The sequence below is a fragment of the Barbus barbus genome (assembly GCF_936440315.1).
Source record: "Barbus barbus genome assembly, chromosome: 50".
Taxonomy (NCBI): domain Eukaryota; kingdom Metazoa; phylum Chordata; class Actinopteri; order Cypriniformes; family Cyprinidae; genus Barbus; species Barbus barbus.
Window position 1 is genome coordinate 2,563,348 of NC_136728.1, and position 15,309 is coordinate 2,578,656.

Sequence of the window (15,309 nt, forward strand, 5' to 3'; positions counted from 1 at the left end):
AATATTATCATATCATACCGAGTGTTTACTTTATTAAACATATTTAAAAGCCACAGCTTTCTGCAATCCTCCTTAGCGGATATGATGAAGTGTGCAGTTCAGAAACAATATTGATTTCATCTTTTTTCAGTACTGTTATAATGTCAGTCTTGATGGCACTATTTGCTCGTCAATGCGGTGATCTTTACGAAGCGAGAGTTTTGACCGTATTTAAGCCCCTCGGGGGGACGCGTCCGCATTAGTGCCACTAAACTTTATCATGCTTTAATTACATTCCTCATGAATTATTCCTCTGCGTTTCAGCACCATGATCTAAATATGAATGCAGAACGAGTCCGGAAGAGGAGCAGGGATAAAGATGAATTAAAATCAGAAGAGGACAGGGAGTGTCGGTGGGCTTGTTTTCGGATGAGGGTTCCGTGCTGGGATTTCTAATGGGAATGTGCTGTTTCGTGGGGAACGGCCGTGTAAATGTTTAATGAGGATTCTCGTTCTGGAGCGTTTCCTGTACTCTAGCTACCTCTGCGCTGTAATGGACGGCTCTGACTTTTTCAGGTGACACACGGATCTACAGCATAGGGAGGAGAAACTCGTGTTTAGCCCTCGAGTATAACCTGGAAGATGCATAGAGCACACTGCATCATATAGTGAATAATGAACAATATATATATATCGCATCCAAAATAAAAGGTTTTGTTTACATAATATGTGTGTGTGCACTGTGTATATTTATTATGTATATATAAATACACACACATGCATGTATATTGCCTCTGTCGTGTGTGTCATGTGTTCCCACCTTGTGTTTCCTTATTTGGTTTGTTTATCCTGTCCTTGTTTAATGTGATTATCAGTTAATTCTGTTCCAGCTGTGTTTGTGTAATTAGCCTGTGTATTTAAGTTCCTGCCTGTTCAGTTTCGTGTCGTCTGGTCTACTCATCCCGTCTGTGTCAGCCTTGACTCGTCTTGCCCTGCCTTGTTTGGAGTCATTAAAGACCGTTAGTTTGAGCTTACATCCTCGTCTGCGTGTTCCTATTTATATTTATTTATTGCAGTCATTGTATTCCTTTTTGTTCATTCATATAATTTCCTGCAGTTCCATTAATAAAGAACTATATCTAAATAATTCACGTGCTTGCATTACAAAGATACGATAATTACAACTTGTAATCTCTGAAAAGGAAATTTCTCCTCAGTCAGTGCTTCTGTGAGACACGGTACGAAGTGATCCCTGCAAGAGAGATTGAAAGTGATAGCACAGATTCACTCTCTCTCATGCGCTTGGTGCAGTTTCAATCACGAATCAATTATGACACTGCGATGCATTGAATCACAATGATGTATATTGCATCTTGGGATTGTTGACAATATACCCTGCCCTTACCTGAATGTTCACAATGGCAGAAATGAATGACACCATTTAACAGATAAAAGATATTCCCACCAATACAAAATACAAATCCACCATTAAGACCTTTTAAGCCATAAACGTTAAATTTAGTTTATCCCATCACATCAAAACCCACCCTCATATTTGTTTACAGCTGTTTTGGACTGTTTTGGCTAGTAAACGGTGCTTGATCTGTGCAGATTTCTCTCTTGATTCAGACAGCTTTTTAAAGGTGCCTTTATTAACTTTTATTTCGTCATTTCTTTATCTACAGAAACCTCTTGGACAGAGACACCTTCTCAAAATCTGATCCAAGTAAGCTTTTTGGTATTATACCATATCACATTATAAAAGCTTATTTGTTTAGTCTGTCACGCATTGAGACGCAGGCACAAAGATCGGTTTATCTGACAACACTAGCACATCTGAAATCACATTGAAATCATGATGCAGTTACTGCTCATCAGCAGAGCACCGATCACTGTAGGGAGCATCATTAGTGTGTTACCTGTCGGCCTTAATTATTATGCTGTTTTATTAGAAAGCTTGATTGTGCTTGAAACCCTGCTGTATGTGCATATTCTTTCAGATGTAGGAGAGTATAATATAATTGCATTTCTTGTGTGTGTTCACGTGGGTTTGTGATTGCGTTGTGTAATCCAGATGTTGTGTTCGGCTAACATTCCCAGCTTTAATGAACATACAGATGCGTTTGACTGCAGGCCCTGCATTGTTCATTCTGCTGTATGGCTGATTACACTGACTGTTTCTGACACACACAGACACATTATATGCTCTAAAAGATTGTGTTTTGATTATTTCTCCTGCTAAGAAAATTCAATTTTCCTCTTAAAATTGGGCCAGTTATATTGTTGGGAAAGTATATACTTTTCTGCCTTCATTTAAAGGGGTCATATTCTACACCTTTGTAATATTACATTTCCCCCCCTGAAGTCAACTTATAATGTGAGTTTTTTTAATAATACCATCAGATTTAAAGGGATAGTTCAGGATAGTGAAAATTATGTTATTTATTACTCACCCTCATGTTGTTCCAAACCTGTTAACACTTTATCTTCTGTTTTCTTTATCTGCGCACAAAAATATCCTCGTAGCTTCATAAAATAAGGTTGAACCACTGATGTCACATGGACTATTTTAATGATGTTCTTGCTACATTTCTGAGCCTTGATCGTGTTAGGATCCTTGCTGTGTCTATGCAGGGTCAGAAAGCTCTCAGATTTCATCATAAATATCTTAATTTGTGCTCCGAAGATGAACAAAGGTCTTACGGGTTTGGAACGACATGAGGGTGCGTAATTAATGACAGAATTTAATTTTTTGGGTGAACTAACCCTTTAATTTAGTAAAAAAAAAAAATTGCAATGACCATTTCCTATTTTCTCTTCTCGCCCTTTGAATTAAACCAACATTTAGTTCATGTGCCTTTAAGAATTCTAATGTAAACAAGCTCTGTGCTGATTGGCTAAGCTCTGTGTACTGGTGTAGTTCACGATCATCAACAGTAAGTGTCGGTATGTAAAAGTGGGTGCACAGTAAAAGAAAAGAAAAAAGTTGAGCCAACTTACAATTTCAAGACAACCAGATTCAGCAGATTTTTGAGTTCTCGCAACTTATTTTTGTAGGAGATTCTCAACTTTTTGTTGCATTAACTTAAAACAAGTTGAGAAAGCTCAAAAAAGCTGCTGAAGCCGGTTGCCTTAAAACTTTAAGTTGGCTCAACTTCTTTTTTTTACAGTGTGTTTTTATGCTAATTTGCTCATGGTTGTGATGTGATAATCATGCTGACTTCCGAAAGTCCATTCCTGAAGTAATTCAAAGTTAATATTATAGATTGTAGGTGGACTGAGGTGTCTGATTTTGTACTCGTTCTACTCTGAATTGTGCATTTCTATAGCAACACTATCAACGCCAAAGCATTCACGTGCTTGCATTACAAGGATATGATAATTACAACTTGTAAACTTTTCTGAGAGCTACCACTTGGACCATGTGACCACCTGACCACCACCAGATTCATTTAGGCCAGGGGTTCTCATCTCTGGCCCTCAAGGTCATGTTTCCTGTAAAGTTTAGCCAACGGAGGACCTTGATTTGCTTGTTCAGGTGTGTTTGATTGGAGCTACACTTTGCAGGAAAGTTGACCTCGAGGGCCAGAGTTCAGAACCCCAGATTTACTTCCAAGTATGAAAGCCTTGGACAGCTCTGAGTAGAATGTCACGTGTGGTCATCTAACTGAACTGTAAATGGGACTTATTTATTATTATTATGAAATGCAGATGATACATACAGTATACGGTGCAACTAGAAGTGATTCTTCCCCTAAACACCAAATATATAGCCTATAATACGACATCAAGCACTGTGGCCGCAACACACAGGCAGTGAGCAATGAGTCTATATTTAGCCGTCTGGAGTCCCCGATTCCAGCGTCTTTTGGCCGTTGAATGTAGGGAGGAGTTGTAGCACTGCGTGACTGGCCCCATCACGTCAGCACAGCTCAGACTCAGCACATGTGCCGCTCCATATAAGAAGACTCTCCTGCAGCACTGCTCATGATGATGAAGATGACGAAGGCCCTGGAATCTTATGAAGGGCTGGGATTGTTTGTGTGAAATCATTCATTCATCGAAAATCATCGTTTCTTGAAAAATCTACAAAAACTCTGGACATGTTTTTCATACAAACATGTCAAAGTAAAACCAACAATGAAATTTTGACTTTATGTACACTACCATTCAGTGTTTTTTAAGTTATCTACAGTAATACATAGGCCTATGTGCAAATGTTTTGACCCTGTAGTTACTTCCCAAATCTATGTAACTGCATTAATAATGGGGTTCAGATGAAACAGACCAGGCCTGATCACTGCCAGACCTGGTCAATGAAATCAGTGCTTAAATGAAGCTGTTTAAAAGGTCTCACCCAAGCTCACCAAAATCTACATTGAGACATTTTTAGTGCACAAGATATTGGTTTCAGTACAAAAAGTTGTTAAAATAAAATATTAATCTCTCACACAAAAATATTTGTATTTGAAATGACAAAAGCATTTCAGTTATGATGCATCATTAAATTCAAAAAGTCTGGCTGTGCTTAATGGGTACATTTCTGTACCCTTTAAGCACACCCCAGTTTCCCATCATATTTTAATAAAAATTCTTGTTTATTTTAAGGAAAATTTTTAAAGAATAATTGCAAAAATATTTTTTAAGGTACAAAGTCAATCACAAAAAAAAATACAGAACACTAAAATCAAGCAACAAGGCAAATCCATTCGATCAGTTATATATTCATAATGAAGTGTCATCTAAGCACATATCAACATCTATACTAGTTCACGTTCAGCGTAACACATTCAAAAATCAAACAAAACATTTAATTCATGGGGATGAACACAGAAACTAGCCTCATTATGAAACCTCTTTTTAAATGGATGTAAACTCATCTATAGTCACTGGCTGGAATACACTACACGATTTTTGCCCCAATTTTTCACAGATTTACCGTCTGAAGAAGTTGATGCTAGTTGCCAAAGATCAGAGCCAGTCTGCAGATTTGAGTCGACAGAATCCATAGAAAATCGGTTAACTTAACTTCAAGTGACAATCATCAGTTACTATTTAAAGTCTGTTTATGAAGTATTTACATAGATGGTTCCCAGCCAACATTTGTATGTGGGGCCCATATGGGTATGAAGTGGGCTGAAAAATGGGCCCCATGTAGGATTGTCCGCGGGTTACATAATGGCCCCATGTTAATTGCCCAGATGAATTTCATGTAGGATTGTACTTCGTACTAGGTGGGACCCAAGTGGGCAACATGCACAAAACCCATATTAGTCCCAGCTTTAACCCAGCCAACATTTGTATGTGGGGCCCATGTGGGTATGAAGTGGGCTGAAAAATGGGCTCTGTATGGGATTGTCCGCGGGTTACATAATGGCCCCATGTTAATTGCCCAGATGGATTTCATGTAGGATTGTACTTCGTATTAGGTGGGACCCAAGTGGGCAACATGCACAAAACCCATATTGGTCCCAGCTTTATGTGGATGAGCTTAAAGAGAGCACACTGAGCTTAATTGTAGCAGCAACAAATTTGAATAAATTTCATGTAATATTTATTAAAATGACAGGATTTGTAGGTCATGTATTAAGTTCATACATATTTTAATATGAACAACTATTATAAACAATATCTATGAAATTATACTTTTTCTTATTGATGTCACACTGAAGCTGTGTGATTTTCATAGTCGTGCACCCTTTAAGTTCACCTTAAAATAAAATGAAATCTTTAAAAATTACAGCACTGTAAAACCACAGACCAGCAATAAACTGTCAATTTATAATATGTAAAAGTACAAGGCAGTAAAGCCTGTGAAGTAATATATTAGCATAGCACACAATCTTATACAGCTAGTCAGCTAACTGTGTTCTGTAGCATCTGCGCTATGCTGCTAAAAAGATCTTTTGGATCTAATGTAATTATTTCCCACATCCAAGTTCCAGGAATATGCAAAAGTCTGAACATTAATCCCTTAATTTTACAATAAGTAGTGAACCGTACCCAAAATAAAGGCTTAAACATCTAAAAATGCACATTTAAGGGGCTCCTCTTTTGGTGAAAGTTTTAGACAGCTTTCAAAATGGCCGCCAGACAGAGTGAACACATGGAGACCCATATCTCAGTGTGCAATGATCTGATTGACTTGAAATTATAGGAGGTATATATTAACAAACACATCAATTAAGACATCAAGTAGGATAATAAATATTTTTTTCTTTTTATAATCTGATCTCAAAAATGGAAGTGTGCTTAATGGGTGTTTACTCTACACCAAAATCAAAAGAAATTCTTGGACTCCAGTGATCCATGGTTAGAGCCATTATCTCCAAATTTAAAAAAAGAAAGAAAAAAAAAACTCTGCACAGTAGTGAACCTACCAAGCAGTGGCCGTCCTTCTTAATTTCTTCCAAGAGCACAGCACCAAATCATCCAGGAAGTCACAGACCCAAGGACAATGCTGATTGATCCACTGTTCATGACTCCACTATCCGAAAGATACCAGCAAAAATGGCAACAATGGAAAACCCAGAAGACTCATCTGAATTATGCCAAAACACACATAAATGGCCCTCAAACCTTTTGGGAGAATATTTTGTTGACAGTTTGTAAGACAGTGTTCCCCTTTTACATCTGGTGCCAATTCTACAAAAAAGAGCATCATACCTGCTGTAAAGCCTGGTGTGGGGAGGGTTTGCTCTTTCAGGGCCTGGGCAACATGCAATAATTGTGGCAAACATGGATTCTGCTCTCTACCAGAAAATACTAAAGGAGAATGTTCTGTCTGCAGTCTGTAAGCTGAAGTTCAATCTAAAAAAAATATGTTTTTGCCATATGGGATGGAGGTACATTGCCAACCTTCAGCCAACTCATCTCTGTACTACGACAGTTTTTTAGCATCCGTTCGCCACCCCAGCTCTGCTCCCTCAATTATTATTGTCCCAAATAAGGATGGGGGGATAATTCTGAACTCAGAGCCCTCCCCTCGGACAGCATACTCTTTGATCTGATATGTAAGTGCGAACGCATTAAATATTGTTCTAAAAATGTATGTGTGTGTGTGTGTGTGTGTGTGTGTATATATATATATATATATATATATATATATATATATATATATATATATATATATATATTGTGACGAGTCGGCTGCCTCCCCCCTGTCCATCATCACCACCCCGTCCCGTATTCGCCGCCCTTCACCAGGCTCCCGACAGGAGTGGGTGTGTGAGAGAGGAGGGGCGCTGAAACAGCCAGGGCTGGCGGCGTGTGATGAGGCGCACCTGACGTGAATAGAGCCTCATCACCGCCGCCGTTTAAACGCCGAGCGCGCCTCTCCTCGGGAGACCGGTCTCTTCCCCGTGCATGCACGCTGGTGTCCTCGTGGGTCCAGGAAAGGGAGCGTAGAGGGAACTACCCGCCGCCGCCAGAGAGGCGAGCGGCCGGACCCGCAGTCCGGCCGACACCGCACCCGCGATATGGCCGTCGGGCGTCGAGCACCCGGGGATCAAGGAGTTGGACGAAGCCGCCACAGAAGCCGCCGTCACCCGCGCCCCGGGACCTCCAGACGGGAGCGCGTGCGGCCGCCGGACTCCGCCCCATACCTGGACCCTTCCCTCCTGAACACTGCCCTCCTTCACGAGCCCCGCAGCACAACGAGGACACCAGATCCCTGTTTATTTTGGACACTTTTCCCCCTTTGGACACTTTATTTTAACGTTTTGTTTAATAAAAACCTCTCCGAGGCTTGACGCCACGCCCACTGTGTCTGTCGTTGGCTCCTCCCGCCACAGTGGTGGAGAATGCGGGCAGGCGGAGCCTAGACAGCGCAGTTGGGCAATATCTGATGACGTCATCCCCTCTCGCTCGCATGAAGCCGTAGAGCCCGTACGGGGACGGAGGAAGGACGGGGACAGCCTCCCAGCCACCAGTGGGGTAAGTGACGTTCTCTCTTTGTCATCATTACCCCGTGGTTGGTTGAGGCTGTCAACTAAAACCCGCTTTCTCTGTCCCGGTTCCGGCGCGGTGCGAGAGGGAGCGTTGCCCGGAGAGGAATCCCTGCCCCGCCCACTCCGACCGCTGGAGCCTGGTTGAGGAAGGTAGCACTCCTGCGTGGGCGGTGACCCTAGGACGGGGATGTCGCTTGGGGGGGGGGATGTGACGAGTCGGCTGCCTCCCCCCTGTCCATCATCACCACCCCGTCCCGTATTCACCGCCCTTCACCAGGCTCCCGACAGGAGTGGGTGTGTGAGAGAGGAGGGGCGCTGAAACAGCCAGGGCTGGCGGCGTGTGATGAGGCGCACCTGACGTGAATAGAGCCTCATCACCGCCGCCGTTTAAACGCCGAGCGCGCCTCTCCTCGGGAGACCGGTCTCTTCCCCGTGCATGCACGCTGGTGTCCTCGTGGGTCCAGGAAAGGGAGCGTAGAGGGAACTACCCGCCGCCGCCAGAGAGGCGAGCGGCCGGACCCGCAGTCCGGCCGACACCGCACCCGCGATACGGCCGTCGGGCGAGGGCGCCGGGCCGTGGAATCCCGTCGAGCACCCGGGGATCAAGGAGTTGGACGAAGCCGCCACAAAAGCCGCCGTCACCCGCGCCCCGGGACCTCCAGACGGGAGCGCGTGCGGCCGCCGGACTCCGCCCCTTACCTGGACCCTTCCCTCCTGAACACTGCCCTCCTTCACGAGCCCCGCAGCACAACGAGGACACCAGATCCCTGTTTATTTTGGACACTTTTCCCCCTTTGGACACTTTATTTTAACGTTTTGTTTAATAAAAACCTCTCAGAGGCTTGACGCCACACCGACTGTGTCTGTCGTTGGCTCCTCCAGCCACAATATATATATGTATTAATTTCATCGTGTGAGTGTGTGCCCCACTCCCAAACCAGTGACCAACCAGCCATCATCCTGCTGCACGGAGATTTCGCCGGAGCCCACTTCGGACGGAGAGCCTGAGCCTGCCGTGACACACGAGCCAGACCCGAGACCCGCAACTGAGCCAATCGTCACCCCGGAGCCTGAGCCTCAGAAGTGTTCTGACCAAGTGCGTGAGCCGGCAACATTGTCTGTTCCTGAGGGAGATTCAGTGGAGATCGAGGGCTTGTAGGGAAGCCCCACCCACACTCCCGCCGCTGAGGGTGAGCTGCAACTGGCCACTGGAAAATATACTGAGGAACTTAAGGACATCTTCGAAAGGGATCTTATAGACTGGTTTGGGGAGGTATTACCCAGCCCTGAATCTCCTGCATCTCTGCTGGTTCCGCCCATCTCAAGTCCTTCTGTGTTCCCTCCCAGCCTCCCTCTCCCGCCATCTCTTAAACAAGTCAGCCCCTCAGCTCATCCTCAGTCTGTGCTAGCTGGGTGCTCACATCCTTCGCCTCGGGACTTCCAGCCTCCAGCTCTGCCAAGGTGTGAGTATCCCCTGTCTCCACCTCCAGCATCCGAGCCCTGGACTCCATCTTGGTCCTCCGAACCATCGGCTCCACCTTGGCTCATAGCTCCCTCGTCTCCACCGTGGTCCATCCTCCCACCAGCTCCACCGGGCTCCCTCGTCCCTCCGGCTCCGCCTTGGTCTGTCTTCGACCATCCGCCGCCTTGGGACTCCACTCCTCTAGCTACACCTCGTCACTATGCCCCCCACCTTTTTATTGATCTCCACTGTCTTTCCTGTGATTTGTGCCTCATCAACCCCTGACATCACCATAACTCCCCTACATCCTTGAAAAACTGGACTTCAGTTAACAGAAGTCTTTGGCTTAAGTTACTAGTGCTAAAGGTGGCTCAACCAGATTTTAAATTAGAGGGGGTGATATAATAATAATAATTAATAATAATTCATTACATTTATATAGCGCTTTTCTGCTTTTCTAAGCACTCAAAGCGGTCTACATTGTGAGGGGTGGTGTCTCCTCGTCCACCACCAGTGTGCAGCATCCACCTGGATGATGCGACGGCAGCCATAGTGCGCCAGAACGCCCACCACACACCAGCTTACTGGTGGAGAGGAGACAGAGTGATGAAGCCAATCAGTGTAAGGGGATGATTAGGAGGCCATGATGGTCAGAGACCAATGGGGAAATTTGGCCAGGATACCGAGGTCACACCTCTACTCTTTTTGAAAGACATCCTGGGATTTTTAATGACCACAGAGAGTCAGGACCTAGGTTTAACGTCTCATCCGAAAGACGGATATAAAGATATAAATAGGTGTTAAATATGGAAGCCCATTTCTGCTACTGAATAAAAAATAAAAAAGGTAATTGCGAGTTTATATGTCTCACAATTCTGATCCCCACTCCTAATTTGTATGACAACAAACAATAGCTGTTCTATGGCAGCATGTAGTCATGTACTGTATGTAAATTTGACTGCATGTTATTGTGTAGGTGTATTTTTGGAAAGTGTCCAGGTCGCCATATGCGTCTACACACCCAGCTGACAGAATGAAAGCTAGAAGAGTTTCTTAGTGCATGCAGACAGCTGAGGCAGATTTATCTCTCTCTCTCTCTCTCTCTCTCTCTCTCTCTCTCACTCACTCAGACACACACACACACTCATCTCCCAGGACAGATATGAGTACAGGTGGTCACAAAGTCACACACTGTAAACTGTACGTGGCTCTGGGGTCCAAACCCGATATAAAGGTGGAGATTAAGCACGCTCGGCGAACGATGATGGGCTTTTTTTAATTAGGCACATTTTTAGACACCGTCTGATGGCAGGTATTGCCTCATGTTTAGAGGAAGGCCCCCGGGCAGCCAAACAGATGTTCAGAAACTGAATTATTTCAGCTGCCTGCCGTCGCTTGTGTTATGAATTGGCGAGACTTCTGAGCGTGTGTGTCTGTGTGTGTGTGTGTTAATGACACACTCTTCTCCCTGCATGAGAGACAAATGAGCCAATAATTGTATTCTCAAGAGCTCCACACATATTTCTTTGCTTTTTGTGCATATTTGATTTCTTAATTTGCTGAATTAACAAACCAGGGCTGCTATATTTTCACTCTTCTTTCCAGAAAGGTGGCGTTTTCATGCATCTTTTATATTTGTTTCTGTGTAGTTTGTGTGCTGTACACTCAGACTGTGGTAAACAGGGAGTGGACAGAGGTATAGTATTTTCTGAATTTGTGTTTTCAGATCTGTATTTTTAATTTATATTGCGTTTGTTCATGCTGGTAATATGCCTTTTATGCCCTTTATTGTTTAGTTTGGCAGGACAGAAGTCATCGATAACACGCTGAATCCAGACTTTGTACACAAATTCATCCTCGATTACTTCTTTGAAGAGAGACAAAATTTGCGCTTTGACCTGTAAGTAAATCAGCATGCAAAAATAATTGAATGTCTCTAAATGTCAAGTGGTGTAACCTCTTGTGGTGTAAGTAGTGTATGATTTACTTTGCAATTTTCCCTCATAAATGTCTAGTAAATTTCATAAATAATTACAAAGAAATTGTAAAAATAACTTTAATAATTTTTGAAGTAGAATGACTGAAATGGTATTTGGATCATTTTTACAGTGTTGAATACATGTGAATGTACACATATTATTTTCTAATTTCAATATTTTTTTTCAATGTAAAAGGTGAAGGTTTGATTTTCAATATAATAACAAACATTTAACAACCTGAATGAATCTTGCATCTCATCTTGCCATAAAACATGACACAGAACCACAGGCCAATAATCTTCTGAATGTTGGTTAGACAACACTGCCTTTGATTTTTAAACTTTTTCAAATAATAATAATAATCATATTCATATTTTTACGTCACCTCTTTCTTTTTAAGAATTAAAAACATCACATGACACTTAAACAACTCTACACATCTACACCCCACAAAATTAATTTTAATTCAGCAATTGCAAATCTGTCCATCATAGCAGAGGTGTATTAGTTCATTGTCTTGTTGTTTGTTTGTTTTGAAAAAAAAAAAATCCCTGAGACAAAAATCTGAGTACCACATCTTTCACTCGTGTGTCAATAATTGAAAACATGAGAACACAGATTTGCATATTTAATGATCTCTACGTTGACTGTAAACAATTTGACAACACATACAGAAGTGCTGTTTTACCAAGGAACATGGGAGACCTTTTAATGCAGTTTTGTATGATTTCACACATACTCTGTCTCACACACACACACACACACACACACACAAACACACACACACACACACACACACACATGTTGGTTTTTGTGGTTTATGGGGACTCTCCATAGGCGTAATGGTTTTTATACTGAACAAACTGTGTGTGCTATTGCCCTACCCCAACCCTACACCTAAACTTAGCCCTCACAGGAGACTTTGTGCATTTTTAGATTTTCAAAAAAACACCATTTTGTATGTTTTTTAAGCCTTTTGAATTACGGGGACATAGGCAGTGTCCTCATAAACCACCTTCATATTGTAATACCTCTGTCATACCCATGTCATTATACAAATTTGTGTCCTCATAAACCACATAAACATGCACACACACACACACAGACAGCCTGCAGGGTTTTTGGCTTGTTTCCGCTCAGTGAAGCACATTTGATACAGCAGTATCCCAGAAATTACATTTATGCATTATTCACCTACATCACACACACACGCACATGATCAAACACACACTGCTAATCCTCCATTAGAGCAGCCCGCTCCATACGTACCACTACAAATCATCTAGAGGCACATGATGCACATTATGCATGAGTGTTTATTAACACGGGCTGAATAGAACATCAGTGTTGTGTGTGTGTTTGTGTGTGTGTGCGCTCATGTCATCATCTCCCTGTCCTGATATTATCGTATTCAGGATATGACATTTTGATGGATATGTCACATCCATCTATGACTGTGTGTGTGTGTGTGTGTGTGTACGTACACCTGTCAGTTTTACACCTGGTCCCTTCTTACCCAGTTAGCTTTTTTGAGTTTCTCTGAGATCTGTATCTGGGAGCTGTATATAAATTCTAACTTTAGAATCATCTGTTTAGTAACCATGGAGATTTAGTTTAGAGAATTTTCAGATCAAGACCAACCATATCATGAAGACCTGGGTGGTGTAAGCAAACAGCAGCTACACAGAACACAATAGCAACCATCCAGAACACCTTTGCGACATCTTAACAACCACCCAGAACACCCTAGCAACCAAAGTGAAGTCCGCTTCCCAAAGCATTGCGTGCCAACTCTGATCACAAGTACTGTCAGCAGCAACGGTAGCTTCAACGAACATTCGCGAACTTGTGTGGTTGGGACTACAGCTCATGACCTGCAGCATACTAGCAACCATCTAGCAACTATTTAGCAAGAACCCAGAACAATCTAACAACCATCCAGTGTTGTTCTTAGACGTTTCTTAGACACAATTCTTGGAACATTTTTATGGTGTTATTTGAACAACCCAAAAATGTATTATTTTTTTTTAAATAACATTCTAATCACAACAAGAAAACTGGGCATTTCAACTGTTTAGAAACATCTCAAAACAATATTCCCCCAAGGTTTTTAGAACCTAAATGTTACCAGCAACACCACTGCAAAAACACCAACCCTCTCAGAATACCGTAGCAACCACATACAGTAGCGGCACCCTGCAACCTACCCATATCATTAAATAATAATTGACACATGTAAACACAATTTAGAAATTTGTTGATGACACAAATATTTCAATGTACTTAACATTAATAATCCATGGCAAGAGCCAGCACAAACCAAAACCAAACCCCTCAGATTGTTTTGTGGTAGATTCTTGGCTTAGAGTTACACACATACAACACTGCTGCACAACCAAAGTAAAACATGTAGTATACTGACATGTTCTTATTGCCGAGGAGATCTGAACATGAATGTTCGGTCAGGTAAAAGCGTGTCTTGATCTTAGCGGTCTCTCCTGCGGTGGCTGGAAATATCTGCACATGTGCTGACGCTGCTCATTTTGCACAGCAGGAGGAAGAAAGAGACAGACAGACAAAGAGAGAGACAGCCAAGAGTGCAGATTCATGCTGAGAGGAAAATAACATGTATCCCAACATGACAGATTTTTCCTCAAACATGTAGGTTGTTGCCACCCACTGAGGTTTCATTTAAGCTGCCGGTGAACAACAGGCTTGTGTTCATTCAGAATGTCACAAGAAAACAGAAGCACTGACATATTTTAGCTCTTAGAGTGAAAGCTGCACAGAAAACAAGAAGCGATAACATGACTTAAAGGTAAAGTGTGCCTTTTTTAAAGTGGTAAAATACTTTCTTCTGTCCTATTTCACAAAGCCAGCTATAACTATTGAATACAGTGGGGCCGTCTCGGAAACAGTCATTACCGGCGCTTGCTAAGTGGTGAATGACGTCATTCGTTTGTCCTATACAGTTATTCAAACATACATTAAACACTTTCTACATGTAATGACTTGAATACACCTATTCAAAATACAAAATATACACCTATACAAAAATTAACGATTTTAAGAAAAAAAAAGCATAAAGGTCCACCCTAACACCATCCCTGAAACTAACCCTCAGTAGGGTGTAAGTGCATTGTATGAACATGTATGATGAGATTTTATGGCAATGTAAAACAGTTATGAATAGTTACAATATGCCAACATGTAAAATAGGTACAGATTGCCATGAGAGTGTGTAACAGTGAACACTAACTCCAATATTTCCAGATGATATCCCCCAAGGGTAACATGTACAGGGTGAAAAGCAATGGTCCTAATACTGAACCTTGTGGTTCTCCATACAGCACTTGTGATCGATATGATACCTCTTCATTCACTGCTACGAATAGATGGTCATCACTGTTTGAACCATGCTAATGCAATTCCAGTAATGCCAACATATTTTTTTTAGTCTATTCAAAAGAATTTTGGTCATCATAATCACTAAGTTTGTGCCAACTCTTTTAATCCTTATTCGAAATGTTCAAGTTGGAAAATTTGAGTTAGAATAGTTTGTAAGAGTGTGAGTATATTACAGAGAAGTGTAAATAGGCTAGTAATTTGATGAGTTTTTCTGTTTGGTGTAATGATGACCTCTGTAGTCTAACTCTGTAGTTTAGTTTAACCAAAAACCCTTTCAAAAAATGATGGAATTGGAAATGCAAAAATACTAGCATGTTTCCAGATTTATGGACTCATTCCTGCAGCACTTTATTTTGAGCCACAGAAATGACACATCATTTCTACAAGCATTTCACTCAACGTCATTCACAGAATGTTCCTTTTATTTGTAGGTATGACCTCGACTCAAAGAGTGAAAACCTGTCCAAACATGTAAGTGTTTTCCTGTAAATGTAAAGTGATGGACACTATGTGTGTGTGTGTGGGGGGGGGG

The 15,309-nt window shown here is 42.1% G+C and overlaps 1 protein-coding gene across 1 annotated transcript in view; it reads left to right on the top strand.

Moving 5' to 3' along the window:
• cpne8 (copine VIII) overlaps positions 1 to 15,309 on the top strand; it is a gene marked incomplete at both ends in the record, with an annotated part of 58,746 nt that overhangs the window by 2,778 nt on the left and 40,659 nt on the right. The window contains 4 exons of the mRNA XM_079413960.1: positions 1,665 to 1,705; positions 11,040 to 11,086; positions 11,187 to 11,290; positions 15,209 to 15,248. Of these exons, the coding sequence (XP_079270086.1) occupies positions 1,665 to 1,705; positions 11,040 to 11,086; positions 11,187 to 11,290; positions 15,209 to 15,248 (232 nt within the window). The remainder of the gene's footprint in view (positions 1 to 1,664; positions 1,706 to 11,039; positions 11,087 to 11,186; positions 11,291 to 15,208; positions 15,249 to 15,309) is intronic.